The 27,957-nt window shown below is 47.8% G+C and overlaps 1 protein-coding gene across 6 annotated transcripts in view; it reads right to left on the bottom strand.

Annotated features, from left to right (window-relative positions):
- The window catches only part of LOC307221924 (uncharacterized protein), a 58,578-nt gene extending 30,624 nt beyond the window's left edge, over nt 1–27,954 (bottom strand). For 4 of the 6 annotated variants that reach the window (XM_079986797.1, XM_079986795.1, XM_079986796.1 and 1 more), the window contains exons 1-8: nt 26,557–27,954; nt 25,177–25,208; nt 24,338–24,557; nt 20,421–20,590; nt 10,567–10,664; nt 5,659–5,845; nt 4,359–4,540; nt 2,143–2,299 (exon numbers count right to left, since the gene is read on the bottom strand). In XM_079986797.1, coding sequence (XP_079842923.1) covers nt 2,143–2,299; nt 4,359–4,540; nt 5,659–5,845; nt 10,567–10,664; nt 20,421–20,590; nt 24,338–24,557; nt 25,177–25,208; nt 26,557–27,858 — 2,348 coding nt within the window. In that variant the 5' untranslated portion in view covers nt 27,859–27,954. The remainder of the gene's footprint in view (nt 1–2,142; nt 2,300–4,358; nt 4,541–5,658; nt 5,846–10,566; nt 10,665–20,420; nt 20,591–24,337; nt 24,558–25,176; nt 25,209–26,556) is intronic. The other 2 variants (XM_079986793.1, XM_079986794.1) reach the window with 2 other exon arrangements.
- Nucleotides 27,955–27,957: the final 3 nt, after the last annotated feature.

The raw sequence follows: 27,957 nt of genomic DNA, 5'->3' as shown, positions 1-27,957 counted from the left end.
GCAGCCGCTCCCAGTCACCAGTCTAGCTGCCGCATTCTGGATTAGTTGTAGTTTCCGGGTCACCTTCAAAGGTAGCCCCACGTAGAGCGCATTGCAGTAGTCCAAGTGGGAGATAACTAGAGCATGCACCACTCTGGTGAGACAGTCTGCGGGCAGGTAGGGTCTCAGCCTGCGTATCAGATGGAGCTGATAAACAGCTGCCCTGGACACAGAATTGACCTGTGCCTCCGTGGACAGCTGTGAGTCCAAAATGACTCCCGGGCTGCGCACCTGGTCCTTCAGGGGCACAGTTACCCCATTCAGGACCAGGGAGTCCTCCACACCCAGCCACCTTTCCCCCAAAAAACAGTACTTCTGTCTTGTCAGGATTCAACCTCAATCTGTTAGCCGCCATCCATCCTCCAATCGCCTTCAGACACTCACAAGGTACTGAGCTAGATGGATCAACAGTCACAGTCAGTGTAGCCAGGCCAAGACCAGCCGAGCCCCACAGAAGGAAGAAGCCCAAGTTTGGAAACAGCAGCAATTACCAGCAGTAGAAGAATGGCGACAAAAGGTAATGGAATATACAGAAATAGCCAGACTAACAGGGAAAATTCAACAACAGGATGAGGAAACATTTCAAAAAGAATGGGGAAAATCTATGTTGTATATAGGAAAGATAAGATTAAATAGTAAAACCAGTAGAATTGGAAACAAACCTCATAACGGGAAAGTTTAAGAAAAATGATGGATAATGAAAATAATAAGAAGCAAAATGGATAAGGAAACTAATATAACTAACAGTAGTGGTAAAGACAGACAGCACGAATTGTATAAACATGAGGACTTATGGATACACTATGGACAAATATGGAAAATGAATAACAATATATAAAATAGAAGAAAATAATGTGATAAAATTATATGTGATATAAAAAACCAGAATAAGAGTAAACTAATGGAACCAGGAGGGGGAGTGGAGGGAAGTCAATTAAGATTTATGGTTTAAATTTCGAATGAGAATATTATTATTGTTTTTGTGATTTTTAGAAAATTAATAAAATGTTATCAAAACAACAAACAAACAAAAACAGTGTCAGTCGGTGTATAATCATGGGGGGTTGAGCCATCTCACAGCATGCTATGGTCTAAGAGAAAATTATATGAAAATGATATATCGCTGTTATCTAACACCGAGTAAACTGCCAAAAATGTATAAACCTAAATCAAATAAGTGTTGAAAATGCAAAGAGAAAAAAGGTTATTTTTTATCATATGTGGTGGTCTTGTCGTAAGGTTAAAGCTTACTGGGAAATGATACATAATGAAATGAAAAGAATGTTTAAAATAACGTTTGTAAAAAACAACAACACCAGAAGCTTTTCTTTTGGCAATTGTAGGGACAGAACTACCTACGATACATAGAAACTTATTCATGTATGAGTCTACAGCGGCAAGAATGTTACTCGCCCCAAAATGGAAAGAAGCAGAAGTCCCAGCAAACGAAGAACTTATGGAACATGCAGAAATGGTGAAACTTACCGGAAAAATAAGAAATCAAGATAACAATTTTTAAAAATAAAAGATTGGAAATGGTTTATTGAATATTTACAGACAAATTGCAAAGAAATAAGAATATTGGCAGGATTATTGTAATAACCTGCAGTTTCATATGAGTATTTATTTAAAGAAGATGGATAAATGAGCAAATTAATTTAATTAGGATATGCAGAAGATATTAAAAATATATTTAAGGAACTCCAGAAAGAGGGGGAAGGAAGTCAAGATTTGAAATGTCAAAATGATTGTAAAATCAGTGAAATGTATAAACCTGAAAAGTATTAATATTATTATTATTTTTTAAAAAAGGATTGAGCCATCTCACATGGTAGGAGACAGGATTGCAAGCATGAATGTTCCCTGAGAGAGAGAGAATGTTCCCATACGGCTAGACGTGGGAGGAGGAAAGATGTCCCTCAGAAACCGGATTCAGCCACCTCTCTCTGGCTTCCAAAATTTCGCCCTCTATCAATGAGGACTAGAAGCTTGCTTTTTCAAAACAACGATGAAACATGAAAGCTGTGGTTTGGATACAGAAAGACCTCTCTGTGCCCGTTACCCCCGATTTCTTTGCTCTTAGGTCAGGGTCTGAGTGCTTACGTCGCCCGCTGGGATTCCCGCCACCTCAGTTCCCAAGTCCGGAACGCCTGCTGCAACGTCAATGCGCGGTAGAAGTCATCCAGAGCGTCGGCGCCACTCTTTTGGTACCACCTCGCATGGGCTGCAGGAACCTTTTCAGCTGCATCCATGTTCCCTGCTTATTTAAGTGCAGGAGGGAGAGAGAAAAATAAGCATTTAGAAGGAATTTCAAGTACAGCGGACGCTCGGGTTGTGAATGAGATCCGTGCGGGAGGCATGTTCGCAACCCGCAGCGCCGCATCTGCACACGGGCGGGTTGCTCCTCTGCGCATGCACAAAATGCGATTTAGTGCTTCTGCGCATGCGCTGAAACCCGGAAATAACACGTTCCAGTATTTCCGGGTTTGGCGCGGTGCGGAACCCAAAAACGCACAACCTGAAGCGGCTGTAACCCGAGGTAAGAATGTACACTCTACCTCTACCTCTCTTTTAAATCAGAACCAGTGAAGGTGGTGAAGCTCCTGTGTGAGTCTATGTCTGGAGGCAGTTGGAGGATGGATGGCGGCTAACAGATTGAGGTTGACTCCTGACAAGACAGAAGTACTGTTTTGGGGGGACAGGAGGTGGGCGGGTGTGGAGGACTCCCTGGTCCTGAATGGGGTAACTGTGCCCCTGAAGGACCAGGTGCGCAGCCTGGGAGTCATTCTGGACTCACAGCTGTCCATGGAGGCGCAGGTCCTGCCCCAGCTTCCCCCCAGCTTCCCCCCAGCTTCCCTTGCAATAGAAATCCACAGTCCAGGATTTCCTGTTCTCCTCCACTTTTGATACGTCGTAGGATTTGATCTGCGTCCGCCTGACTGAGATTTGCCTTCCAGAGCACCAGCCAGCCTCGCCTTTCATACGGCGAGATGGCGGAAGATTACCCTCGCTATCCCGACATCCACGATCTGGACCTCACGCTTCTGAACCCCAGGATGATTGTGGTAAGGGATGGATGGCGGCTAACAGATTGAGGTTGAATCCTGACAAGACAGAAGTACTGTTTTGGGGGGACAGGAGGTGGGCGGGTGTGGAGGATTCCCTGGTCCTGAATGGGGTAACTGTGCCCCTGAAGGACCAGGTGCGCAGCCTGGGAGTCATTCTGGACTCACAGCTGTCCATGCAGGCACAGGTCAGTTCTGTGTCCAGGGTGGCTGTCTACCACCTCCATCTGGTATGCAGGCTGAGACCCTACCTGCCCCCAGACTGTCTTGCTAGAGTGGTGCATACTCTAGTTATCTCCCGCTTGGACTACTGCAGTGCGCTCTACGTGGGGCTACCTTTGAAGGTGACCTGGAAACTGCAATTAATCCAGAATGCGGCAGCTAGACTGGTGACTGGGAGTGGCTGCCGGGACCACATAACACCGGTCCTGAGAGATCTGCATTGGCTCCCAGTACGTTTCTGAGAACAATTCAAAGTGTTGGTGCTGACCTTTAAAGCCCTAAATGGCCTCGGCCCAGTATACCTGAAGGAGCGTCTCCACCCCCATCATTCTGCCCGGACACTGAAGTCCAGCTCCAAGGGCCTTCTGGCGGTTCCCTTATTGAGAGAAGTGAGGTTACAGGGAACCAGACAGAAGGCCTTCTCGGTAGTGGTGCCCACCCTGTGGAACGCCCTCCCTTCAGATGTGAAGGAAATAAGCAGCTATCTTCTTTTTAAAAGACATCTGAAGGCAGCCCTGTTTAGGGAAGTTTTTCTTATTTAATGCTGTATTGTTTTTAACACTCGATTGGGTGGGGAAACTCAGTCAGATGGGCGGGGTATAAATAATAAATTATTATTATTATTATTATTATTATTATTATTATTATTACACAAATGATGAGGTTTTTCTAAACTTCCAGAAAGGCGCACTGGGAGCAGCTGAGTGGTAGAGAACCTGCTTTGCATGAAGAAGGTTGCAGGTTCAAATCCTGGCATCTCCAGGGAAACCTGGAAACCCTGGGGAGCTCCTGCCAGCCAGTGTGGGCAACACTCAGCTAGATGGAACAAGGACCTTTCCTTGTAGCTTTCCTAATGAAAGCCAGCCCTTTATTCAAAACCATGAGGACTAGAATCTCAGTTCATTTTTTCAAGGGGAGGCTGCAGCTCAGGAAGAGAGGCCTCTCTCTGAAACCCCAAAGAGATGCTGCCAGTCAGTGCAGGCAATCCCAATCAAGTTGGACCTGATGGCCTGACTTTGCTACAGTTCTCACCATGGGCTCTCCTCCGCTTCAAGTCCCACAGCTCCAGCAGAGTCTTCCTGGCCTTTTCCCGGACTTGCAACATCAGGACCCATTGATGGAAATGCACCCTCAGGGATTCGAGCCGCAGGCGTTCCCTGCTGTGTCTGCACAGCGCCTCCCGGTCCGACACGGACTTCCAGGCCTGGAAACAGCTTGAGGGGAGTGGGAAAAGCAACAGAACGGCTTAGGAAGAGCCTGGCAGCAGGATCGGGCCATCATGGCCCAGCCTCCTGCTGCCCTTGGTGGCAACACTGCCCACTTGTGAACCTCTGCCTGGTTCCCTCACTGCGAGAAGCCAAGTTACAGAGAACCAGGCAGAGGGCCTTCTCGGTAGTGGCACCCGCCCTGTGGAACACCCTCCCACCAGATGTCAAAGAGAACAACAACTACCAGACTTTTAGAAGACATCTGAAGGCAGCCCTGTTTAGGGAAGCTTTTAAGATTTGGTGTATTGCGGTATTTTAATATTTTGTTAGGGACGCGGGTGGCGCAGTAGGTTAAACCACAGAGCCTAGGGCTTGCCGATCAGAAGGTCGGTGGTTCGAATCCACGTGACGGGGTGAGCTCCCGTTGCTTGGTCCCTGCTCCTGCCAACATAGTAGTTCAAAAGCACGTCAAAGTGGAAGTAGATAAATAGGTACCGCTCCGGCGGGAAGGTAAACGGCGTTTCCGTGCGCTGCTCTGGTTCGCCAGAAGCGGCTTAGTCATGCTGGCCACATGACCCGGAAGCTGTACGCCAGCTCCCTCGGCCAATAAAGCAAGATGAGCGCCGCAACCCCAGAGCCGGCCACGACTGGACCTAAATCATCAGGGGTCCCTTTACCTTTAATATTTTGTTGGAAGCTGCCCAGAGTGGCTGGGGAGGCCCAGCCAGATGGGCGAGGTATAAATTATTATTATTATTATTATTATTATTATTATTAAGGTTGCTGTGAAAACTGCAGGGCAGCAAATACTGGCCCCCCTTGCAAGGCTCTTGTGAAGAATGCAGAGCACCCTTTTGCAAACTAATCATGCAAAGACGTAGAGCAGCATTGTGTGATGCTAATGCGGTGTTTCGGAAACTTGGGTCTCCAGGCTGTTTTGGAACTACAATTCCTGCTAGCTAGGGATGATGGGAGTTGTAGTCCAAAAACAGCCAGAGACCTGAGGTTGGGAAACACTGTGCTAATGCAAACCTACCCCAGAAAGATGTCGCAAAGAGGTAAGGAACGTAAGGCGCGACCAAGAAGCCCACATATAAAAATTATCATCATCATGCTCAGCTCACCGGCTCAGCAGCCCTCTCTGCACCTGAGCCACCAGCGGCAAGATCCGCCGGGCTACCTTGTAGCGGGAACGCCAGGCCTCAAACGCAGTCACCAGCCTCTTTTTCTCCAGAAGGGCGAGAGCCTCCTGGGCGCGAATCTCCTCTTTCTCCAGACGCTCCTTCTGAAGGCGCCACAATCTGAAAGCTGCTGCGTTGCAGGGGAAAAGAGGGGGGGAGACATCAGAGGTGAGGAGAGCGCCAGGTGGGTAGATTTTCGTTTCCAAGCACAATTCAAAGTGTTGGTGCTGACCTTTAAAGCCCTAAACGGCCTCGGCCCAGTATACCTGAAGGAGCATCTCCACCCCCATCATTCTGCCTGGACAATGAGGTCCAGTGCTGAGAGCCTTCTGGCGGTTCCCTCCCTGTGAGAAGCGAGGTTACAGGGAATCAGGCAGAGGGCCTTCTCAGTAGTGGCGCCGGCCCTATGGAATGCCTTCCCATCAGATGTCAATGAGAACAACAACTACCAGACTTTTAGAAGACACCTGAAGGCAGCCTGTTTAGGGAAGCTTTTAATGTTTAACAGACCACTGTATTTTAATATTTTGTTGGAAGCCGCCCAGAGTGGCTGGGGAAACCCAGCTAGATGAGCAGGGTATAAATAATAAAGTATTATTATTATTATTACAGTGGTACCTCTGGTTAAGTATTTAATTCGTTCCGGAGGTCCGTTCTTAACCTGAAACTGTACTTAACCTGAAGCACCACTTTAGCTAATGGGGTCTCCTGCTGCCACCACGCCACCACCGGAGCACGATTTCTGTTCTCATCCTGAAGCAAAGTTCTTAACCCGAGGTACTATTTCTGGGTTAGCGGAGTCTGTAACCTGAAGCGTATGTAACCCGAGGTACCACTGAATTTTCTAAGCTTGGGGCAAATACTCTGCGTGCTGTAAGAACACCTAAGAAGACCTCTTGCAGCCCCCTGAGTGGGGAACGCTTTTTCAGCCCGGGGGCCGTATTCCTTTCTGAGGGCCATTGGTTGGTGGAGCCCGAGGCACAAACGGGTGGAGCAATGGAGGTAGCGATTCTTGAACTGCAGCGGGTTGGACTGGATGACCTTTGGGGGTCCCTTCCAAATCCACAAATCTATAAAATTTTATCTGAGGGATCAGAGTACAAGGGCACATCCCCATCGTGCACAAACACTCCAGGAGGGTGTGAAACAGGGCTAGTAAAAGGTGTGGTTATGGGGAGTTTTGGGGGGGACGACTGGAGGGTCACTTTTGGCCTCCAAACCTGAGGTTCACCCACCCCGATCTATGCAAACAAGTAGTCCGGGGGGAGAACTTCTGAAAGAACAATGGGATATTAGCTCCGCCCAAGAAATGACAGAGAGCAAGCAATAGACAGAAGTAACATTTTAGAAGGACAGGAAGGAACACCACAGGCAGAATAATTGTCACACACAGAAGGAATAAGGATATAGTTTGAATGCTTCACCTATGGGTTTATAAATCATTTAATGTGTCAAGACGAATGGATGTCGTTAATATTGCAGTTGTCGTATAAGGGATTATTTTGACAGGATTGTAATTGAGATGATCAAGATTTTGGAACGCGGAAACAAAGCAAATCACCAAACCATCCATTCTAGCATGTGGGAGGTCACCCAAATTATATAATTTGGCATCTGAATGGCTGGGATTAGTAACTGCATTATAATTCGGCACTGTTATAATGAGGTTACCATTGGATTATTCTAATAAACTAATAAAAATTATTGCATTTTTTTAAAAAAGTAGTCCTGGGGGAATCTCAAAGCTTGCAGAAGTATAAAATATCTGAGGTTGAGGTGTGGGTGGGGGGAATTAAGGGAGGGAGAAGCCCCCCCCCCAGCAGCCCATGGAGGATGGAGCATGCTCAGTGGTCCGCTGTCGCCATCGGTGGGGCGAACGGAACGGAACACCTTGGGAAAGGGTGTGGCTGGCAGAGCAGGCATTCTGCACAGAGTGCGTCCCCGCTGCAAGCTTCCCAACTAAAGTGAAGGACATGAGGCGGGAGTTGGTAATGCAGGTGAGCTGTGCACAAGCAAGCTGCCAGCTAGCTCTGCCGAGGCTCTTTTTATTAGCACAATATGCAAAACCAGTCAGATACATTTTGGACTGTGCCCTTTACACATCTTCCAATCACCCGATCGTGGGGTGCTACAAAGTTATTTTGGCACCTGTTTCCACTGCATCACTTTCCCCTTGCACAATGTATAACGAAGGAGACAAAGGTCATAGACGGGGCACGGCAGACCACTGAGAAAGCCAAAGGTTAGATAGAGGGCATGATGTTCAGACAGCTGTGGCTTGTCTGCGGGTTGAAGTGTGCTCTCTTCCTTCTCTCTCTCTCTCTCTCTCTCTCTCTCTCTCTCTCTCTCCCTTCCTTATATATATGGGGAGAGAGATATATAAGGAAGGGGGAGAGAGAGAAGAGAGAGAGAGAGAGAGAGAGAGAGAGAGAGAAGGAAGGGATAGAGCCATATGGAAGGGGGAGAGAGAGAGATGAGAGAGAGAGAAAGTAGGGAGAGACAGAAGAAAGGGGGAGAAAGAGAGAGAGAGAAGAGATAAATAGAGAGAAATAGAAAGTAGGGAGAGAGACAGAAGAAAGGGAAAAAGAGAGAAAGAGAGAGAGAGAGAGAGAGAGTAGGGAGAAAGACAGAAGAAAGAGAGAGAGAGAGAAAAGGGAGGGAGGGAGGGAGGGAGGGAGAGAGAAGAGATAAATAGAGAGAAATAGAAGGTAGGGAGAGAGACAGAAGAAAGGGAGAGAGAGAGAGAGAGAGAGCGAGCGCACGAGCCATCCAGAATATGAAATTGGGCAAATCTCCAGGGCCGGATGGCTTGACTGCAAGATATTATAGAGCTTTGAAAGAATGGTTAGTACAGCCTTTGAAGGAAGTTTGCAATGAAATACTGGGGGGGGGGGGGAGGCACCCGACTCGTGGAAAGAAGCTTACATTACACTTATACCGAAAACAGAATCGGAAAAGACACAGCTTAAGAACTACCGTCCCATATCTTTACTTAATGTGGATTACAAAATTTTTGCTGAAATTATGGCTAAAAGATTAAAAAAGGTATTGGTAGAAGAAATCCATAAAGATCAAGCGGGCTTTCTTCCGGGGAGACATTTGGCAGATAACACAAGGAACATAATTAACATTTTAGAAAAATTACAAGTGAATATTAATACTAAAGCAGTTTTGATATTTGTGGACGCGGAGAAAGCCTTTGATAATATTTCTTGGAGTTTTATGAAGAAAAATTTACAGGGAATGGGGGTAGGCCAAGGTTTTGAAAACGGTATAGGTGCAATTTATTCAGAACAAAAAGCTAAGCTAATTGTGAATAACGTAGTTACAGAAGAGTTTAAGATTGAGAAAGGAACACGACAGGGCTGCCCAATCTCCCCATTGCTTTTTATATCGGTCCTGGAGGTTTTGCTCAATAGGATTAGAAAGGACCAATTGGTTAAAGGTATACAACTCGGAGCTAAACAGTATAAATTGAAAGCTTTTGCTGATGATTTAGCTTTGACATTACAGGAGCCAGAATCCAGTACTAAAAGAGTATTGCAATTAATTCAAGAATTTGGTCAAGTTGCGGGATTTAAGTTGAATAAGTTGAAAACTAAGGTGTTAGAGAAAAATTTAACAGAGATTGAGAAAGAGAGGTTTCAGAAGGAGACAGGATTAATATTGGTTAAGAAAGTGAAATATCTAGGGGTTCATATGACTGCTAAAAATGTGAATTTATTTAAAGATAATTATGAAAAATGTTGGATGGAAGTGAAAAAGGATTTAGAAATATGGTCAAAATTGAAGTTATCACTGCTGGGCCGAATTGCTGCGATAAAGATGAATGTATTGCCTAGGATGCTGTTTTTATTTCAAACACTGCAAATTTTGGACAAGATGGACTGTTTCAAGAAGTGGCAGAGAGATATCTCAAGATTTGTCTGGCAGGGCAAGAAACCTCGAATAAAATTTAAGATTTTAACTGACGCTAAAGAAAGAGGTGGATTTGCCCTGCCAGACTTTAAACTTTATTATGAATCAGCCGCATTTTGTTGGCTGAAAGATTGGCTGCTTCTTGAAAACATGGACATTTTGGATTTGGAAGGTTTTAATAATGTTTTTGGATGGCATGCATATCTGTGGTATGACAAGGTCAAAGCACACAAAGCCTTTAAAAACCATATTGTCAGGAAAGCATTGTTTAATGTCTGGATAAGATATAAGGATTTGCTTGAAAGTAAAACACCAAGGTGGCTGTCGCCAATGGAGGCTAAGGCTCTGAAAAAACTTAATATGGAGACAAACTGGCCAAAATATTGGGAAATTTTGGAACAGGATGGAGATAGATTAAAGCTGCAGAGCTTTGACAGTTTAAAAACTAAAGTACGAGATTGGCTTCACTACTATCAAATAAGGGAGGTTTATAATTTGGATAAGAAAATTGGTTTTCAGGTGGAAAAATCAAAATTGGAAACAGAATTGTTAGATCCTAAAACTAAGAATTTATCAAGAATGTATAACTTGCTGTTGAAATGGAATACACAAGATGAAACGGTTAAATCTGTTATGATTAAATGTGCACAAGATTTTGGACATAACATTATGATGGCTGACTGGGAAAAGTTATGGACCACAGGTATTAAGTTTACGGCTTGCAATTGGTGCCAAAGAAGGATAGAACTTTTTTTATGTACGCTACAACAATAGAAAGTAGGGAGAGAGACAGAAGAAAGAGAGAGAGAGAGAGAAGGGAGAGGGAGAGAGAGAGGCTGGTCTGCAGGTGGAAGTGTGCTCCACACCCGGTCATTCCTTCCCAACTTATCTCGAGCCACTATATAAGCAGCTGCTCAGGGGCAACCGCCTTACCAGCCAAGCGCCTCACATCCCGTAGAGCCGCGGCCTTTCTGCACGTCTCGCCCCCTCCCTGCTGGCGACGAAGCTGCGTCCAGAGATTTCCCTCCGCCCTGAAAAAAGGTCGAGATGGAAAGAAGATAAAAGTCTCGACCAGAGAAAAATGGCAGATCAAGTTGATGGATTATGCCGAAATGGCCAAAATGACCGGAAGAATCAGAAATCAGGAAGACCAAAATTTTAATAGGGAATGGGGAAAAGTTATAACTTATCTTGAAAACCATTGTAAACAGTTAAAGTCATTAGCAGGATTGGAATATCACTTGTAGTTTAAGGGTGAATTTTGGACACAATGCAGAGGTAAAAGATTTTGGATTATCATAAAAGATGCAGGAGGAAATGATTGACAATAGGACCCACAAAGGGGAGGAGTCCAGGAGATTCTATGGAATCTTGTTTTTATGTTGTATGTTGGATAAAAGGTAAAGGGACCCCTGACCATCAGGTCCAGTCGTGGCCGACTCTGGGGTTGCAGCGTTCATCTCGCTTTATTGGCCAAGGGAGCCGGCGTACAGCTTCCGGGTCATGTGGCCAGCATGACTAAGCCGCTTCTGGCGAAGCAGAGCAGCGTACGTATTATGGGTTAAGGGGCTGCTTGTGCGTAAATGGTTGAGTTCTCAACTCATGCAATCAGTTTCTAAAGACTCTCCCAGACCGCGGAGCCATGGGTGCATGGCTGCCTCAATTGCTGGCAGAATCCATCAGTGGGCGCTTCCGGAATTTACGCCAACATAAGAGTTCCTTAACGGAAACTCTCCTTCTGGATTCTCTGCTTGACAGTTTCCTGCGCGGAGTAGGCGTCCCCAGCGGAGGTCCTGAGACCTCTCCGCTGTTCTCACTGGAAGTATCTTGGAGCCATCCCTCCGACTGAGTTTCTGCGGGAACTCTCTCCCCCTGCTGGTTCCTTCCTCAGCATCCGAGGGTCTCCTAGCCTCCTTGAGCCCTTCCACCACCTGACTCTCTGATGGCAGTTCCCTGACATCCACCTCCCCTCCAGGACCCCCCTCACCCCCCGTTTCCCCCTCTTCTCTGGGTGGTGAGGCTGGGAACCCCCTGAAAGAATCCTCCTCATCTTCGGATGACTCGAAAACTGCCCTCCACCTACTACTGTCCCTTCTTCCCGAATACTCTTCCCCATCTGATTCTTCTTCCTCTTCTTGTCCTGATTCTGGGAACCCCTCGAACTCCCCTTCCTCGTCAGTGGTGCCGAAGTGTTCCTCCCAGAACCTAGCCAAGGGCTGAGGCTTCCTTGGGTACCGGAGATGAAACGTTCCTACTAAAATCTCATCATCAACCGTTTCTGCCGGTACCCAGGTATTTTCGGACTCCGGTTCCCCTTCCCATGCCACTAAGTACTCCACCTGTTTACCCTTCCACCGAGAGTCGAGTATTTCTGCTACATGACTGCTGCTCTCCCTCTCTTCTACTTCCGGTGCCGCGGGAACCTCACCTTCACGTCCCAAAATTTCCCACCCCTCCCGCTATGGTGACAGTAATGACCTATGGAATACTGGATGCAGTTTCATGTTGTCTGGCAACCTGAGTCTGAAGGCCACCGGATTGACCTGTTGTATAACTTCGAAGGGTCCCAGTCGTTTCGGCCTCAATTTCTTGCACCCGCCCTTGAATGGCAACCCTTGTGTTGACAACCACACCCGGTCCCCCACCCTTATGGTCTCTCCTTCCCTTCTGCTCCTATCTGCCTGCTTCTTGTATTCTTCCTTGGCCCTATCCAAATTCATCTTGAGCTGTTGATGTATGGCTTCCATTTCTACCACAAAATGTTCCGCTGCCGGTACGCTCCATCTTTCCCCTCCTTCCCCTGGAAAGGCCCTAGGGTGACACCCGTAATTGGCCATAAATGGACTCATGCCCGTGGACACATATTGTAGGCGAATTCGGCCAGGGCCAATTTCTCTACCCAATCATTCTCTCTGTCATTTACATAACACCTCAGATATTGTTGCAGAATACTGTTTGCCCTTTCCGCCTGCCCATTAGTTTCTGGGTGTCTGGCGGTCGAGAAATTGACCTCTACGTGCAGTAAGCTCATGAGCTTCCTCCAGAACCTGGACGTAAATTGTTTCCCTCTGTCTGAGACCACCCTCAAGGGGGCGCCATGCAACCTAAAAATGTGTTCTATAAACAACCTGGCGGTTTCTTCCGCCGTCACCGCATGTGAGCAAGCTATAAAGTGGCACATCTTGGTTAACAGGTCTACCACTACCATTACCGCAGTCTTTCCCTTGGATTTTGGTAAATCCGTCATATAATCTATGGAAACTGCCTCCCATGGCCGTTCGGGTGTGGGTAATGGTTCCAGCAACCCCGCCGGTGCTGCCCTCTCCCCCTTTGCTCGCTGGCAGCGGTCGCACCCCCTTACATACTCTCGTACATCTTCCCTCACCTTGGGCCACCAGAACTGCCTGGTAACTAACCACATGGTTTTGTGTTGCCCAAATTGCCCTGCGGTGGGGCTGTCGTGTAGTTGTTTGAGTACTCTATTCCTCAATTCCCCTTCTGGTATGTACAATGCCCCTTTGTAATACAACGCCCCGTTCCTTTCTTCAAACCCCCCTGTGTTCTCCCCGGCTCTCCTGAGCCCTCTGAGCTTATCTTGGGCATATTCATCGTTCTCTGTCCCTTCTACCAGTTCCCTTTGCCCCACCAATGCTGCTCCACAAACCCAGTGGTCCTCTGGGATAATATGCCTTTCCTCGGGCGCTCCCTCCCCCTCCATATATGGCTTTCGAGAGAGAGCGTCCGCTCTGACGTTCTCTGGTCCTGGTACGTAGCGAATCTCAAAATGGAATTTGGAGAACTCCTGTGCCCATCTCACTTGTCTCTGGTTCAGTACTCGGGCCGTTCTCCAATATTCCAGATTTTTGTGGTCCGTGCACACCTGGACCTTGTGCTGCGCTCCAATCAGCAGGTGTCGCCACCGCCGAAACGCTTCATGAATGGCGAGCAGTTCCCGGTCGTACACTGTGTAGTTCCTTTCGGATTTATTCAACTTCCGCGAGAAGAAGGCACACGGTCTCCAGTCCGACGCATCTTTTCCCGGCTGGAGAAGCACCGCCCCTACCGCTTGATCAGATGCGTCCGTCTCTACCCTCATCGGCTTCTGTAGATCTACGTGCAAGAGCTGTTCCTCCAACGCAAACGCTTTCTTTAGCTGTTCAAACGCTCGCTGTGCTTCTTCCGTCCAGGCAAATTTCTTCTTACTACTGAGACAATCGGTGATGGGTGCCGTTAAGTGGGCAAAGTTTTTGATGAACTTCCGATAGAAGTTTCCAAACCCCAGGAATCTCTGCATGTCCTTCCTGGTTCTGGGTGTCTTCCATTCCAGTACCGCTTGGACTTTACTGGGATCCATGGCCAATCCCTTGTCTGACAAACGGTACCCCAGGAATTCCACCTCTCTGGTATGGAACTGGCACGTCTCCAGTTTTACCCACAGCTGGTTTGCTTGCAGCCTGCTTAGGACCTCCCGGACATCTCGGACATGCTGCTCCTCGTCCTCTGAGTAGACTAACACATCGTCTAAGAAGGCCACACAGTTCTTATAGAGCAGAGGTCCCAGGACGTGATGCATAAAGGACTGGAAGCATGCTGAGCCCGCCTGTAATCCGAAGGGCATAACGAGATACTCAAAGGCCCCCAAGGGGGTGAACATGGTGGTCTTCCATTCATCCCCTTTCCTCATCCGTATCAGGTTATACGCCCCCCTCAGGTCCAGCTTGGTAAAAATCTTTCCCTTTCTCACCCTGGTCAGAATGTCGTCAATCCTGGGCATGGGAAAGGCCACTGGTTCTGACACCGAATTGACGGCCCGGAAGTCCACGACCAGCCTGGGTTTATTCGAGTCCTTTTTGTCCACAAAAAACACTGGGCTGCCCCCCACCGCTTTTGACTCCCTGATGAACCCTCGTTTCAGGTTCTTGTCTATGAACTCCCTTAACTCCTGCATCTCCCTGTCCGACATAGCGTACAGTTTGCCCACTGGTAGCTGGGCTCCCGGGAGTAGGTTAATTTGACAGTCAAAGGGTCTATGCGGGGGCAGTCTATCTGCTTCCTTCTCGCTGAAAACATCACTCAGGTCTGCGTATTGTGGTGGTATTTCTCCCACCACCGTCCCTGCCAGACTTGCCCTAGCCAACCCGAGTTTCTCTCCCTTGCAGTGTTCTAGGCAATGAGCTGACCCAAAAGAGACTGTCCGCTGGTGCCATCCCACTAGTGGGTCATGTAACGCCAGCCAGCTCATTCCTAATATGATGGGCGGCCCCGCCAGGGTGGCTACGTGAAATGCAATGACTTCCGTGTGCCTTGCCACCCTCATTGTCATGGGGATCGTTTGTTGGCTCACTTCCCCTCCCAGAAGTTCCCTCCCATCAATCGTGGTCACCTGCAAGGAATTACTTAAGGGCAGCGTCTGTATCTGGTGCTCTGATGCAAACTCCTTACTCATGAAATTGCAGGAGCTGCCTGAGTCTAACAGTGCTTTTATCGTCAGTGGATGTCCATTGGGTAGCTCTAGCAGCACCTCTACGACTAGAGCCGCTCTTGGGGGTTCAGGCTTGGGCACGTTCACTGATCCTTGGCCTGGCTGCTGTGCCCTGTCGCTGGCAGCCAGGCGTTGGCTTTTACCTGCTCCTTAACCCCCTCCTCCTCACTCTCAACAGCCCCCACCATTCCTTGCCATCCCTTCCTTTGTGGGCACACTCTGGCAAAATGTCCTGGCTGCTGACAGAGGAAGCATTTTTTGGCGCTCTTCCCCTCCTTCTTCCGCCCTTCGTTGACGTTTGAAATTCCGCGCGCGCGCGCAGTCCCAATCTCCATTGGTTCCACTGGCGGGGAAGGTTGCTCAGGCATCTCAGGAATGCGGAAATCACTCCAACGCTCTCCTCTCCCTTCCCGCTTCTCCAGAGCCCTTGCCTCTTGGCGCGCTCCAATCGCAAGCGCCAATTTGGTCAGCTGATCCATGGACTCCGGACGGGGCGCGTGGGAAAGTTCATCTTTCACCGCCGGGGCTAGCCCTTCTTCAAACAGCATTTGAATCGGGTCCGAAGACAGGTCCCACCCCAATTTATGTATGAGCATGGTAAACTGTGTCCAATACTCTCGGACGGACTGATTCCCGTTTGCATGCCATTAACTGTCTGCGTACCACGCCCTGTTCAATCTGGCTGGAAAACATCAAGTCCATCGCAATAAAGAATTTCCTCAAGTCTTTTTGTTGTTGTTGTTGTTTAGTCGTTTAGTCGTGTCCGACTCTTCGTGACCCCATGGACCAGAGAACGCCAGGCACTCCTGTCCTCCACTGCCCCCCGCAGCTTGGTCAGACTCATGCTGGTAACCTCGAAAACACTATCTAACCATCTCGTCCTCTGTCGCCCCCTTCTCCTTGTGCCCTCCATCTTTCCCAACATCAGGGTCTTCTCCAGGGAGTCTTCTCTTCTCATGAGGTGGCCAAAGTACTGGAGCCTCAGCTTCACAATCTGTCCTTCCAGTGAGCTCTCAGGGCTGATTTCCTTCAAAATGGAGAGGTTTGATCTTCTTGCAGTCCATGGGACTCTCAAGAGTCTCCTCCAGCACCATAATTCAAAAGCATCAATTCTTCGGCGATCAGCCTTCTTTATGGTCCAGCTCTCACTTCCATACATCACTACTGGGAAAACCATAGCTTTAACTATACGGACCTTTGTTGGCAAGGTGATATCTCTACTTCTCAAGATGCTGTCTAGGCCTGTCATTGCCCTTCTCCCAAGAAGCAGGCGTCTTTTAATTTCGTGGCTGCTGTCACCATCTGCAGTGATCATGGAGCCCAAGAAAGTAAAATCTCTCACTGCCTCCATTTCTTCCCCTTCTATTTGCCAGGAGGTGATGGGACCAGTAGCCATGATCTTCGTTTTTTTGATGTTGAGCTTCAGACCATATTTTGCACTCTCCTCTTTCACCCTCAATAAAAGGTTCTTTAATTCCTCCTCACTTTCTGCCATCAAGGTTGTGTCATCTGCATATCTGAGGTTGTTGATATTTCTTCCGGCAATCTTAATTCCGGCTAGGGATTCATCCAGCCCAGCCTTTCGCATGATGAATTCTGCATATAAGTTAAATAAGCAGGGAGACAAAATGCAGCCTTGTCGTACTCCTTTCCCAATTTTGAACCAGTCAGTTGTTCCATATCCAGTTCTAACTGTAGCTTCTTGTCCCACATAGAGATTTTTCAGGAGACAGATGAGGTGATCAGGCACTCCCATTTCTTTAAGAACTTGCCATAGTTTGCCATGGTCGACACAGTCAAAGGCTTTTGCATAGTCAATGAAGCAGAAGTAAATGTCTTTCTGGAACTCTCTAGCTTTCTCCATAATCCAGCGCATGTTTGCAATTTGGTCTCTGGTTCCTCTGCTTCTTCTAAATCCAGCTTGCACTTCTGGGAGTTCTCGGTCCACATACTGCTTGAGCCTTCCTTGTAGAATTTTAAGCATAACCTTGCTAGCGTGAGAAATTAGTGCAATTGTGCGATAGTTGGAGCATTCTTTGGCACTGCCCTTCTTTGGGATTGGGATGTAGACTGATCTTCTCCAATCTTCTGGCCACTGCTGAGTTTTCCAAACTTGCTGGCATATTGAGTGTAGCACCTTAACAGCATCATCTTTTAAAATTTTAAATAGTTCAGCTGGAATACCATCACTTCCACTGGCCTTGTTATTTGCAGTGCTTTCTAAGGCCCATTTGACTTCACTCTCCAGGATGTCTGGCTCAAGGTCAGCAACCACACTACCTGGGGTATATGAGACATCCGTTTCTCTCTGGTATAATTCCTCTGTGTATTCTTGCCACCTCTTCTTGATGTCTTCTGCTTCTGTTAGGTCCTTTCCACTTTTGTCCTTTATTATGGAAGTCTTTGTACGAAATGTTCCTTTCATATCTCCAATTTTCTTGAACAGATCTCTGGTTCTTCCCATTCTATTGCTTTCCTCTATTTCTTTGCATTGCTTGTTTAAGAAGGTCTTCTTGTCTCTCCTTGCTATTCTTTGGAAATCTGCATTCAATTTCCTGTATGTTTCACGATCTCCCTTGCATTTTGCTTGCCTTCTCTCCCCCGCTATTTGTAAGGCCTCATTGGACAGCCACTTTGCTTTCTTGCATTTCCTTTTCATTGGGATGGTTTTCGTTGCTGCCTCCTGTATAATGTTACGAGCCTCCATCCATAGTTCTTCAGGCACTCTGTCCACCAAATCTAAATCCTTAAACCTGTTCCTCACTTCCACTGTGTATTCATAAGGGATTTGACTTAGATTGTATCTTACCGGCCCAGTGGTTTTTCCTACTTTCTTCAGTTTAAGCTTGAATTTTGCTATAAGAAGCTGATGATCTGAGCCACAGTCAGCTCCAGGTCTTGTTTTTGCTGACTGTATAGAGCTTCTCCATCTTTGGCTGCAGAGAATATAATCAATCTGATTTCGATGCTGCCCATCTGGTGATGTCCATGTGTAGAGTCGTCTCTTGTGTTGTTGGAAAAGCGTGTTTGTGATGACCAGCTTGTTCTCTTGACAGAACTCTATTAGCCTTTGCCCTGCTTCGTTTTGATCTCCAAGGCCAAACTTGCCAGTTGTTCCTTTTATCTCTTGACTCCCTACTTTAGCATTCCAATCCCCTATAATGAGAAGAACATCCTTCTTTGGTGTCACTTCTATAAGGTGTTGTAAGTCTTCATAGAATTGGTCAATTTCAGTTTCTTCAGCACCAGTAGTTGGTGCATAAACTTGGATTACTGTGATGTTAAAAGGTCTGCCTTGGATTCGTATCGAGATCATTCTATCATTTTTGAGATTGCATCCCAGTACAGCTTTTGCCACTCTTTTGTTGACTATGAGGGCCACTCCATTTCTTTTACGGGTTTCTTGCCCACAGTAGTAGATATGATGGTCATCCGAACTGAATTCACCCATTCCCGTCCATTTTAGTTCACTGATGCCCAGGATGTCAATATTTATTCTTGCCATCTCATTTTTGACCACCTCCAACTTACCCATGTTCATGGTTCTTACATTCCAGGTTCCTATGCAATATTTTTCTTTCCAGCATTGGACTTTCCTTTCGCTTCCAGGCATATCCGCAACTGAGCGTCCTTTCGGCTTTGGCCCAGCCGCTTCATCAGCTCTGGATCTACTTGTACTTGCCCTCCGCTCTTCCCCAGTAGCATGTTGGACGCCTTCCGACCTGAGGGGCTCATCTTCCAGCGTCATAACTTTTATATGCCTGTTGTCTTTGTCCATGGAGTTTTCTTGGCAGGGATACTGGAGTAGCTTGCCGGTTCCTCCTCCAGGTGGATCACGTTTGGTCAAAACTCTCCACTATGACCTGTTCATCTTGGGTGCCCTGCTCGGCATAGTTCATAGCTTCTCTGAGTTCTTCAAGCCCCTTCGCCACGGCAAGGCAGTGATCCATGAAGGTGAGGCAGTGATCCATGAAGGGATCCCAAGGGATCCATGAAGGGAACCCAAGTCTTTTAGGGCATCATTATTCGATGCCATCAGGGGTCTCACCCATTCTCTAGCTCCCCCCTCGAGGTGCCCAATCACAAAAGCCACTCTCGATTCCTCATCTGCAAAGTCATCAAACTGCAGGTTCAGTGCGTACTGCATTTCTGTCTTAAAGGCTTGGTAGCTTCTTGGGTCACCCCCGAATTTCTGCACCAACCCCGGTACCTTCCTTGCGATGGGGGTGGGCTTCCCCTGTGCATCCTGAGCTCTCCTCTCCTCGAGACGCGCCGTTAGCAGTGCCAGCTGGTGTTGCAACGCTCTGTTTCTCTCCTCCAGAGTTGGTCCCGCTCCAGCTCCTCCCGCTGCTCCGTCTCCAGTTGGGTTGCTCATGATGCCTTTCTTTCGCACACGCAGCGTCGAAGACTGACGGATTGCTGTTATGGGTTAAGGGGCTGCTTGTGCGTAAATGGTTGAGTTCTCAACTCATGCAATCAGTTTCTAAAGACTCTCCCAGACCGCGGAGCCATGGGTGCATGGCTGCCTCAATCGCTGGCAGAATCCATCAGTGGGCGCTTCCGGAATTTACGCCAACATAAGAGTTCCTTAACGGAAACTCCTTCTGGATTCTCTGCGTGACAGTTTCCTGCGCGGAGTAGGCGTCCCCAGCGGAGGTCCTGAGACCTCTCCGCTGTTCTCACTGGAAGTATCTTGGAGCCATCCCTCCGACTGAGTTTCTGCGGGAACTCTCTCTCTCCCCCTGCTGGTTCCTTCCTCAGCATCCGAGGGTCTCCTAGCCTCCTTGAGCCCTTCCACCACCTGACTCTCTGATGGCAGTTCCCTGACAGTACAGAAACGCCGTTTACCTTCCCGCCAGAGCGGTACCTATTTATCTACTTGCACTTTGACGTGCTTTTGAACTGCTAGGTTGGCAGGAGCAGGGACTGAGCAACGGGAGCTCACCCCGTCGTGGGGATTCGAACCGTCAACCTTCTGATCGGCAAGTCCTAGGCTCTGTGATTTAACCCACAGCGCCACCCACGTCCCTCTGTATGTTGGATATGTGATTGTAAAACTTTAATCTGAAAAACCAAATAAATAAATTCAAAAAGGAAAAAAGGAACAGTAGTTCTGTTTATCCTCCCAAAGTGTGTGTCTGTGTGCAACGGCCAGTTTCAGACTGAGGAGCTCACCTACAGATATTAGATTGGCGCCATCTCTCAGAGCCAGCCTACCTCGCAGGGGTGTTGCAATCTATTTAATGCTACAATCCTGAGCAAACTATCTGAATCGGGATTCCTGTCTTTCTCCTCTTTTACGCACCTGCTGTACCGGGCAGCGTCTTCCAGGTATTCCACAGGTAGGTGGCATAGGTTGGGGGACATCCTTACGCCCCCTGCTTCTGGGGTTGTCGGCGCTCCTCTGATGGGGCTCACTGCCTTCAGTTGCGGGGAAGGTTGTGCCTTCCGCTGCTTCGCCAAAGCATCTTGCCACTAACAAAGAACCAGGCTTGGAATAATTAATAAACAACAACAACAACAAATTATTATTTATACCCCACCCATCTGGCTGGGTTTCCCCAGCCACTCTGCGCGGTTCCCAACAGAATATTAAAACCACATTAAAACATCACTCATTAAAAACGTCCCTAAACAGGGCTGCCTTCAGACGCCTTCTGAAAGTCAGATAGTTGTTTATTTCCTTGACATCTGATGGGAGGGCGTTGCAGAGGGCGGGCGCCACTACCAAGAAGGCCCTCTGCCTGGTTTCCTGTATCCTCACTTCTTGCAGGGAGGGAACTGCCAGAAGGCCCTCGGTGCTGGACCTCAGTGTCCAGGCAGAATGATGGGGGTGGAGACGCTGCTTCAGGGATACTGGGCCAAGGGCGTCTAGGGCTTTAAAGGTCAGCACCAACACTTTGAATTGTGCTCGGAAACGTACTGGGAGCCAATGTAGATCTTTCAAGACTGGTGTTATGTGGTCTCGACGGCCGCCCCCAGTCACCAGTCTAGCTGCCACATTCTGGATTATTTGCAGTTTCCGAGTCACCTTCAAAGGTAGCCCCACGTAGAGCGCACTGCAGTAGTCCAAGCGGGAGATAAGCAGAGCATGCACCACTCTGGCGAGACTGTCTGTGGGCAGGTAGGGTCTCAGCCTGTGTATCAGGTGGAGCTGGTAAGACAGCTGCCCTGGACACAGAATTGACCTGCGCCTCCATGGACAGCTGTGAATCCAAAATAACTCCCAGGCTGCGCACCTGGTTCTTCAGGGGCACAGTTACCCCATTCAGGACCAGGGAGTCCCCCACACCTGCCCGCCTCCTGTCCCCCCAAAACAGTACTTCTGTCTTGTCAGGATTCAACCTCAATCTGTTAACCGTCACCCACCCTACAACCGCCTCCAGATATAGTCATAGAATTACAGAGTTGAAATGGACCCACAGAGTCATCTAGTCCACACACACACACACACACACACACACACACCGCAATGCAGGAATCGCAGCTTCAGTTTCACACTCCATATATGCTACCCTTCAATTAAAAAAATGTATCTTAAAAATTAGCCCTACATCACCCAGGAAGGACTGAGGTGTGGTTCGTTCTAAAACAGGAGCAGGGAAGCAAATGAGTAAATGTCAACTTAAGGAATTGGTTCTTCTGGATACAACCCACAAGGGACCTGCAACTAATTAGGAACACCCAATTTTCCCCTGGTATCCTCTCTTGAAACACAGATTTTGGACCATAAAAAAGGCTGATTGCCAAAGAATTGATGCTTTTGAATTATGGTGCTGGAGGAGACTCTTGAGAGTCCCATGGACTGGAGTGCTAAAATGCAGAGGGAAAGGAAGACGTAGAATTGCAGCGGAAAATTGTGTTTAATTTTAGGGTGGAATTGAAAAAGAGATTGAATTTACATTTAGTTGGTTAAGAAGGGTTGCTGAATAATGGTTTAAAATTTAAGGATGCAAAAAGGGAAAGGTACGAGGAAGTCCGGGAAAAGAGGGTTATGAAAATAAGGTTAAGAAAATATGGGTTTTTGTGTTTGTTTTGATGTTGTTTTTGTTTATGTTAAAAAATTTGGAAATTAATAAAAAAATTATTTAAAAAAAAAAAAAAAAGAGAGTCCCATGACTGCAAGAAGATCAAACGTATCCATTCTGAAGGAAATCAGCCCTGAGTGCTCACTGGAAGGACAGATCCTGAAGCTGAGGCTCCAATACTTTGGCCACCTCATGAGAAGAGAAAACTCCTGGAAAAGACCCTGATGTTGGGAAAGATAGAGGGCACAAGGAGAAGAGGACGACAGAGGACAAGATGGTTGGACAGTGTTCTCGAAGCTACCAGCATGAGTTTGACCAAACTGCGGGAGGCAGTGGAAGACAGGAGTGCCTGGCGTGCTCTGGTCCATGGGGTCACGAAGAGTCAGACACGACTAAATGACTAAACAACAACAAATCTGACCAATCTCTTGCCAGCTTCCTTACGAAATGCCTGAATTGAGCTGCATTTCCAGATGAAGCCCCCTGCAGTCTTGGGCGGCTCCTACAAGAATATTTGGGTACGTAGACAGACTTTTGTATTTGTGGTCAATCTCAGGTGGAAGACATCACTCATTACCTGCTAGCCTGCCTCTTATACAGAGACCCAAGGGATTGCTTTCTGAAGCCTTTGTTCACACAAGCAAGCAGGCACACCCCAGCAGAAACGGTTCAGTTTCTTTAAGCGACAACAATAGCTTTGTAAAACACGGAGCGTCCCTCTATGCATTGGCTGGGGGGTGGGGAAATCCTGAAAAATGAGTTAATTAAAATCGCTGTAAAATTGTTGCAGTGATTCGGTGGTTTCATTTGAAAGCAAGTTGGATTTGAGTTTGTAGGTGCCTCTGGTTATTTTCTTTCTGTTTCAGAATGGATGTTGGCAAACTGGATTTTAAAAATGATGTTATAACTGGAGCTGTCAGATATGCACAACAACAACAACAACAACAACAACAACAACAACAACAACAATTTATTTATACACTGTTCAAATGCTCAGGAACTTGGCAAACTCTGCATTTATAGTATGCATTTTTATATTAAGGATGTATGTTCTGCATTATTTTATTAATGCTATTGCCTTCTTCTTTTTCTTTGGCAATCCCTCGTAGCCGAGTAAGATTGTCTTCCATAAACACGGTTTTAGCAGTGGGTCCGTAAGAGACTGCGAGGCCAATTTTGGATCCATACATCCTTCCACAGTGGGGACCTAGGTTTCCGGGCAGGAGTTGATCACGGTGAGGGTTTGCCAAGCATGCCTTCCTCTTAGCACGTTTCTCCCTTGCATCCTGAGTTCGAGTGTCTTCAAAGCCCATGACACCTTTGGTAAAGGCTGTTCTCCAACTGGAGCACTCGCAGGCCAGTGTTTCCCAGTTGTCAGTGTTTATACTAGATTTTAAAAATTTTTTCTTGAGAGAGTGTTTAAACCTCTTTTGTTGACCCACCAGCATTACGATTTCCATTTTTAAGTTTGGAATAGAGTAGTTGCTTTGGAATACAATACAGTGGTACCTCGGGTTACAGACGGTTACAGATGCTTCAGGTCACAGACTCCACTAACCCAGAAATAGTACCTCAGGTTAACAACTTTGTTTCAGGATGAGAACAGAAATCGCACAGCAGCGGCGCAGGAACAGCTGGAAGCCCCATTAGCTAAAGTGGTGCTTCAGGTTAAGAACAGTTTCAGGTTAAGAATGGACCTCCAGAACGAATTAAGTTCTTAACCCGAGGTACCACTGTAATCAGGCATGACCAGTCCAATGAAGTTGATGTTGAAGAATCATTGCTTCGACACTGGTAATCTTTGCTTCTTTCAGGACACTGGCATTAGTTTGCCTGTCTTCCCAAGTGATGTGTAAATTTTTTTGGAGACACCATTGATGGAATCTTTTGAGGAGCTGGAGATGGTGTTTATAAGTGGTCCATATTTCACAAGCTATTGCCTTAATACAAGTTTGACATGGCCTTTGGCTAGCACAAAAAACTGGCGAACTTGAGGCACTTCCCATCTGCAGATTGGCATATTTGTGCATCTAACTCATGATCGGCTGCTCTGACTGGCAGCAGCTCTGCAGATTTAATGATTTTTCAAAAAACCAGAGGGTGTGTGTTCTACCAGTGAGCCGTAGCTGGACCCAGAAACTGGGCCCGTCTTGGCTGCACCCTGATCTCTTAACGCACCCCCAAGCCCTCTTACCTTGTGGAAGCTGGCAGCCAGCACCACCAGAATGTGGTTCCTCTGGGCAATGCCTGCTTGAACCTTCCTTAACTGCACGGCCCACCGCAGGGCAGCAAGCCCCTTGCGCAACAGCTGGCGCTCATACAGAGCCCGGGCAGCGGCCGTTTTCCCAGAGACGTGGTTACGCCAGGCCACAAAGCATTTCTCCAGCTGAGGGTCCACCCTCTGGGGCAAAGGCCTGGGAGAGAGGGGAAAAAGGGAAACAAGAGCCAGCGTTCCGTTTAACCAATTAACCCCCACAAATTTAAGTTGATTAAGTGATCAGCTCGAGTTGATTAATCTAATCCGCTCTCTTTAAGGGAATAGGCGATACTTCGAAAGAGAAAGCAGGTTTTGGAGATAATGCGCACATCGCTTGGGATGGACAGGCGTTCACCTACAGCTTTTTAAAATGCATGCTGCTATTAAAAAACGGAAGCTGTACGCCGGCTCCCTCGGCCAATAAAGCGAGATGAGCGCCGCAACCCCAGAGTCGGTCACGACTGGCCCTAATGGTCAGGGGTCCCTTTACCTTTACATTGATTATTGCGTTATGGCTCAATGGTCTCATAAGATAGTAAAATTCATGTTAAAAGGGGTTGTTTTTAAAAGTCTGGAACAGAAGAATCCGTTTTGCATTACTTTCCATGGAAAAGTGCGCCTTGGTTTTGGAACGGACTTCCGGAACGGATTAAGTTTGAGAACCAAGGTACCACTGTATTTGATTTAAATGGGGGAGGGGTGTCTTTTAAAAAATGTAAACACATTTCATAACATTTACACCACCAAAAGCGTTTAAAGACGGGCAAAAGCATTACCTGTTTCCCTTCTTCTCCATCGATTCCAGGTCCTGTAAGCAAAGAAAGAAAAATCAAGACAATATGTTGGAACAAGCTCATCCCTCCTCTTATGGAATCTCTGGGCACAAGGCTTGGGACATTCCACACCTACGAGATTCTAAATTCTGCGCCATGGTAACCTGAATTGGGCTGAAAAAGCTCAAGGAAAGCAGAGATCTACCACCTGAATCCACAGCGCAGATCGAAATAAAATAATATACACACCCTGGTATACATCAGCTTATCGCACACAATTTAGTTTTGCTTCCAAGTAACTTGTGGAACTCACCGCCACAAGCTGGGAGTGAAGGCCACGAGACACAAAACTCAATGTACATCCAACATGCCTCTCCGTTAGCTGGTAAGAGGAATGGCTGTATCACTTTGGACTTCAGGTGGTTGGCAGGAGCGGGAGAAGGGGGGGGATCTCTACGTTTAGGGCATTGCTCCTGAATCCAATAATAATAATAATAATAATAATAATAATAATAATAATAATAATAATTTATTATTTATACCCCGCCCATCTGGCTGGGTTTCCCCAGCCACTCTGGGCGGCTTCCAACAAAACACTAAAATACAATAACCTATTAATCCAAACTTTCTTTTTTAAAAAACTAAGATTTTATTAAGACTTTTCGTAATACAGTGGTGCCTCGCAAGACGAAAATAATTCGTTCCGCGAGTCTCTTCGTCTTGCGGTTTTTTCGTCTTGCGAAGCATCCCTATTAGCGGCTTAGCGGATTAGCGCTATTAGCGGCTTAGCGGCTATTAGCGGCTTAGAAAATGGGGGGGGGGAGGGAAAAGACTCGCAAGACGTTTTCGTCTTGCGAAGCAAGCCCATAGGGAAATTCGTCTTGCGAAGCGCCTCGAAAAACGGAAAACCCTTTCGTCTAGCGGGGCATTCGTCTTGCGGGGCACCACTGTACTTGACAATAAAAAATGAAATAATCTAGACAAAAAGGAAAAAAAACAGAAAAAGAAAGAAAAAGAAGAATACAAAGTCTTCTCTCACTGGTAAATCTTAACTCTTACACCACTCAGAAAGAGGTGGATTCTCCCAGTTCTCCCCTGGGAGCTTCTCCTTACCCCAGAGGACAAAACAAAGACAAAAGAAGTCAAACAGGAAAAGAAAAACAGAGGGAAACAAAGCAAGGAATGAAACGAAAAAATCCAAACTTTAGTTTCAGGCATGGGCAAACTCTGGCCCTCCAGAGGTTTTGGAACTACAATTCCCATCATCCCTAGCTAACAGGACCAGTGGTCAGGGATGATGGGAATTGTAGTCTCAAAAAAACATCTGGAGGGCCAGAGTTTGCCTACGCCTGCTTTAGTTAGTAACAGACAGTCTGAGCTCACCTCCTTTTGCTTATCATCCATCCGGTTGTTGCTCTCCTCGTCGTACAAGGCTGTGGTCCTTTTCCCGGTCTGTTCCGCTGAAGGCCCTCCTCCCTGACTATTTTCCGCATCAGGGGAACAGTCGCCGGGCACGGAATTTGGGGAGCCGTTGCCACTACTCCCAACAACGGTCGCACCTATGCTGTTGGCAGCCTGCCAATGTTCTCCAAAGCGGCCGAGCTTCCAGTGGGGCAGATCCGCAGCGTGCTCCCTTGCAGAGAGCGTGGGGCCCGCGCCGTCCTCTCCTAGTTCGCCCCCAGCTTCACAGAGGTCAGAATCCTGGGTGCCGTTCCTAAACTGGCACGCAGGAGAATGCACCGACAGGCTGACGCACACAGGAGACCCCAGGTTCGCCGGAGAGTCGGCGCACAACGTCTTCAGGGAGACCTCAAAGTTGTCGAAGGAAAGGAGACTCGAGGCATGCTCTGAGAGACTCAACTCTGAGCGACGCAACGCTCCGGAGGCGAGCTCTTCCGGATCAGCTGCCTTTCGGTGGCAGCGGGTTTTGGAACAGCCGCAGGCACCCGTTCTTTCCGGAGTCCGCCACCCGCCACCCGAGCAACATTTGAGGTAGCAAATGGAGGTTTTGGAACAGAGGTCTTCTCCCCGATGTGCCAGCGAGGTCAGATTTAAACTGCCACGGAAACCTGACTGGTCCAAGGCCTCCGTTGGGCATGTCTGCAATCCAGCGTTGTCGCACCTGTAGACAACGGAGATGGGTTTGCCCACGGTGGAAGCGCTGCCCCAGTCCCTGGGAAAAGGGGCTCGCCATTTGACGCTGGCCTGCCTGGCGTAGCTCTCTCCCACCGCGAGATGCTCCACAGCACTCAGCACGGTCGAGGCGGAGACCTGAGGATTGCGGAGCGGCTGGCAAGGGAAAAGAGGACGTTTGGATTCCCAGGGGGAGGAGCCCAACGCCCCCATTGAGGAGGCGGCTTCTCGCTTGAGCTGCCGGATGGAGCGGTGCAGGTCAGCAGACGTCCGGGAAGACTTCAAGAGGGTCTGGAGCGCTGCAGAAGACCCAGTGCTCTCCACCAAAGTCGAAGAGTTCAAATGGTCCAAGGTAAGGCCTGGCCCATGATGAAAAGAGTCATCGTTTCTGCTGAGGCTCGTAGGACACCGGCAGGAAACGGAGCCAGAAGCCGATGTCACAGGCAATTCGGCCGGAGAGAAGCAAACTCCACAGTCGCCGAGGTGCCCACAGATTCTTCTCGACGCACAAACGTGGCTTAGTTTTGACCCATACTGGTCCTCGCTTCCCATCCTGTTTTTGGAGAGGGTGCCGCAGGCATGAGAGACATTGCGGCTTCTACTCGAGAGGTGGCTGGGAGGGTTGCCCTTTAAACCGAGCTGCTCTGAGCA

This window comes from Podarcis cretensis, assembly GCF_951804945.1.
Source record: "Podarcis cretensis genome assembly, chromosome: 8".
Taxonomy (NCBI): Eukaryota; Metazoa; Chordata; class Lepidosauria; order Squamata; family Lacertidae; genus Podarcis; species Podarcis cretensis.
This window is presented reverse-complemented; position numbering and strand designations above follow the sequence as displayed.